Source organism: Odontomachus brunneus, unplaced genomic scaffold, assembly GCF_010583005.1.
Source record: "Odontomachus brunneus isolate Ranch 3 - 2012 unplaced genomic scaffold, Obru_v1 Obru_scaffold_140, whole genome shotgun sequence".
In the NCBI taxonomy this organism is placed as follows: Eukaryota; Metazoa; Arthropoda; class Insecta; order Hymenoptera; family Formicidae; genus Odontomachus; species Odontomachus brunneus.
Genome location: NW_022639590.1, coordinates 157274 through 161403, shown reverse-complemented (window position 1 = coordinate 161403; position 4130 = coordinate 157274). Strand labels below are relative to the sequence as shown.

The 4130-nt window shown below is 48.3% G+C and overlaps 1 protein-coding gene and 1 long non-coding RNA gene across 8 annotated transcripts in view; one reads left to right on the top strand and one right to left on the bottom strand.

Moving 5' to 3' along the window:
* LOC116850258 (tensin-1-like) overlaps positions 1 to 4123 on the top strand; it is a 79688-nt gene extending 75565 nt beyond the window's left edge. For 6 of the 7 annotated variants that reach the window (XM_032828303.1, XM_032828302.1, XM_032828306.1 and 3 more), the window contains 4 exons: positions 210 to 643; positions 767 to 985; positions 1255 to 1426; positions 2629 to 2838. In XM_032828303.1, the coding sequence (XP_032684194.1) occupies positions 210 to 643; positions 767 to 985; positions 1255 to 1426; positions 2629 to 2838 (1035 nt within the window). Of the gene's footprint in view, positions 1 to 209; positions 644 to 766; positions 986 to 1254; positions 1427 to 2628 lie in introns of all 7 variants that reach the window. The other variant, XM_032828304.1, reaches the window with a different exon arrangement.
* Positions 1 to 4130, bottom strand: part of LOC116850261 — a 108353-nt gene that overhangs the window by 80824 nt on the left and 23399 nt on the right. The window lies entirely within an intron of this gene.

Sequence of the window (4130 nt, the reverse complement as noted above, 5' to 3'; positions counted from 1 at the left end):
TGTGTGTGTGTGTGTGTGTGTGTGTGTGTGTGTGTGTGTGTGTGTGTGTGTGTGTGTGTGTGTGTGTGTGTACACGAAACGAATAGCACTAAATGAGTCACAAAAATTCATCAGGCGGACAAACTCCTCCGACGGTTTCCCTTCTCGACCAGTAACATTCTCGTTTGCGTCCCGACTTGCGGGGTTTTGAACGATTATTCGAATTCCAGGCGCCGAATTCGATTCCCGGCCTGCGGCCGTCGTTCACGAACGTCCTCGGGCCCATAACGAACGAGGACGAGTCGAAGAGCATTTCCCAGCAGAGTACACCGAGCAGCGATGAGAGCAACTCACCGACGGAGTTAAACTCGTACAAGAGGCTAACGGACAAGCCACCGCTGATAAAGCGGCTGGCGATGGGTTTGACAGGTGGACGCGACGTTCTTGGGCTGAACGGTGAGGATGACAGCTGCCCGCTCGTCAGCGGTAGCAGCACACCGACCAGCCCATCGAACAGGCCCCATTCCGGGGGCTACATAAACGAGGCGATCATCGACTCGGAGGGTACGAGGCCGTCATACAACAAGATCCCGCCGTCCGAGAGTCTCGACAACACCATCAACGCGTCCATCACCGCGAAGAACTTCAACATCGAGAACAACAGGTGAGCCGCGACCGCTCTACCTACCTACCCTTCCTCCTCTTCCTCTTCCTCCTCGCCCCGTTGCCTTGCTGCGAGGCACCGAGGAGTCGTGTGAGTCGTGAACGACAGCTCCTTCATTTTCAGGATAGGACACAATTGCCCCGGTTCGGGGACGGAGGCGGATTTCAAGTCGAAAAGAAGATCGCAAATTAGCACGTCGAGTAGCTCGGTGCCCGCTGACGGAAGCACTCATGGCTCCACGCCAACCCCGCCGCCTTTGCCCGAGAGAACAGACAGCCTGAATAATCGAAGCGAGGAGGCCGAGCTGCGCAAAGCGCCCTGGTTTCAGGCTGGAATACCCAGGTTGGTCTGGCGACACTGCTATATCACCGGCGAGTGTGACGGAGTATAACGGGATATAGCGCGAGTGTTTCTCGGCGCGCCGAAATAGCACGTCGACGCCGGCTAATTTTAAGTATCCGCCGAGCAAACCGATAGTGGCTTCCTTGTAACCTGTACGCGCTACTAGATTTAGCTACACGCAAACTTAATTTCATCCCTTTGTTGTTTTCGCGCGGTAAGGGAAACAACCTCCTGGCCGTTTAATGTTAATGACGCGTCTGTGATTCCAGAGAAATAACGCTGGAGGTATTGAGCCAAGAGCCGGAAGGAGCGTTCATGGTGCGAGAGAGTACCAGCAAGCCCGGATGTTACGCCCTCTCTCTCCGTGTGCCCCGCGAATTCCAGCCGAGTGGAATAGCCCATTATCTCATAATGCGTACAAACAAAGGTTACAAAATCAAAGTGAGTATATATCTCTCTCTTCGGTGTGCACGCGGTGTCGAGCCGAGGTAGCCACGAGAATGCACGTAAATTAAAATCAAAAGTGAGTCTTCTTTTGTACCAGAACAGACGTAACATGAAAGAAATCTGAATTAAAAAAAAGAAAAATTGAAAGAAGAAGAAAAGGAAAGCGAGTATCTCATTGCACTCGGTACACTCGCCGTACTAAGATACCAATCTTCACTCTTGCAAAGGAGTTCGAAATTAAATGTCCAAAGAGCGCGTATAGATTGCAATTTGGTTAGCTTAGTTTCTTTCTCGAAATAGTCGCTGTGTCCATTTTAACAGACGCGGTGTGTTCTCACGCTAATTGCGTTTACACGCGCGACATCTTCACATTTCATCAAACTAAACATCGGCCTAGAAACCTTTTCAACGCGCGAGATAATACCTATGGGAAGGAGAGGTAGAAAGAGAGAGCGAGCGAGCGAGCAAGGGAGTCGACCCTTCGTATGTGGAAGTTAATATTGAAATTAGCTGCGCGGGACTGAAGCTTTTAGCAGCGAGACATTATACTCGCGATACCGCGCCGGTACAAAGCTACCACATTTAGCCGTTCGGATACGCGTATTTAAATGGTCGAACTTCCCTCGTAGGATGGATTAAATGAGTCCACGGACTTTGATAATCTCCGAAACCAGTATAAATGAGTTTTGTTGGATGTGCCACGGGTGCCGTAGGGAAATCAAAACTCCGCCCCTCCCTACCAACACGGGGATTGCATCTCTGTAACAGCACAGCGCCCAGATTCGAATGAATGCCGCGCGCGATAATTCTGATACACGAAGCTCGTCTGAGCACACACGTATGTTTAATGCTCGCCTCGTTACGCGACCGTCTCTCACACGATGGCTGAAAATACCATGCAAACGCGAGGGAAACTTTGTCAACTATTATTTATAATGTCACCGTGTACTGACAATACATCACGCCAACGAAACGTGCGCAATAACAGCGGAAATAATAATCTCCAGTTCGGCACAACTACTTTCACTTTGATTTACTACAAAATTTTCTCTCAAATGTAAAATTTAAGATTGGAAAGAATCACACATTGAAACGATGCGTTAATAGAATGAAAAAAATAGAAGAAAGTAGAACAACAAAACGTCGATATCGCGCTGCACGAGAGCGATAAATATATTTTTCGCCGTATGTTTCAGGGCTTCACGAAGGAATTCACTACGCTCACTGCTCTAATCACCCACCATTCGGTGATGCCCGAATTATTGCCGTGCCCGTTATCGCTGAGCCGATACAATCCGAGCTTCGTCAAGACCGATTCTAACAAGGATTTCGCGGACATCGATTCGGACCCTGATTACAACACCCTGGCAGATTTTCGCAAAATGATGGCCGACTTGAACGTCTAGAGCGAGCAGCTGAAGCAGCGTGTGTTCCCCCCTGCTCCCCTTCCGCTTAAGGAATGAAGGGGGGAATAATGTTTCAAAGACTCTCGTGCTCGTTTTGCAAAATCGCCGTTTTCACCGATCCTCACGTGGATGCCGATCGAGGAGGACGCGAGGCACCGTTCGATATATTTGTACCTGGATCGACTTCGTGCCATTGATCGTGAAGGGCCGCAACGTTACTCGCAATCGTCGCCCACGAAGAGATCTCTAGCCCCGGAGTAATGAACATTGGCGCAACGAGGTACTATAATACGCATTTAGGCGACAACTAGTTATCAAGTCTATGTTCCGAAAAGACTCGCACACACACATGCGCGCGCGTGCGCGCGCACACACACACACACACAGCCATAGTGATATATACTCGTAAGTCATTAATAAACGATAAGTAGCGTTTAGGTAATTTAATATTCGTTAGTGTATGCGAACATGAAACCGAATAGCAATGTCGAGAATGAAGCGAATCTTTTGTATTGCAACACGCCTAGCAAAGTTACATGTGAGCTTATTGCAGCGAAGGACGCAGCGCGAAACGGCGTCACTAGAACTTTTGGACCGGGATAAATTATTTTCGCGAAGTAAACGGAATATTCAAGCGTTCGTTAGAGATTTTTCCTTCAACCTTCTGCGAATTTCTCCGTGTTGGACAGAGAAGATTTCGAAATAAAGTGAGTTCCGCAGTCGTCCGTTCTCGATAGTTCGCAACGATGCCAAACGGTTCTGTCATTGTTGTAAAGTGCACGATATTAGATGATTGAGAGGAAATAGGCGAAAAAATCGTTCAATTTTACGTGAAGACGCGGTCTCGCGAGCCTCGAAGGAATCTCACGTGTGTTGGCGTCGTTTGAATCAACTCATAGTTAAAAGCTCACTCCTCTCTGAGAATCTGAAATATCACAATGGAGAAACACGTCCTCGGGGATACAAGAGAGAAATTCGCGATATGCGGGATGTGGTGTGTTTCTCCGAGGAAAAAATCGGCAATTCACTCTCGAGATAATGTACTTTCTCAACTATACCAAGACGTTCTTCCATTTAGCTTTTCGACTTCGAGATGTCCGCAAGCGATCTGACACAGATAGAAGGTTTTCCTCGACTAAATTATCTAGCATTTTGTAAGACATAGAGTTAAAGATTTGTTACCATCGCGTAATAACTGAACTCTACCGACCTCTGGTCGCACCGACAACGGGAAGGTCGTATACACGAAGAAGATTGTAAAATAGACGAACGCAATCACCCCCCCCCCCCCC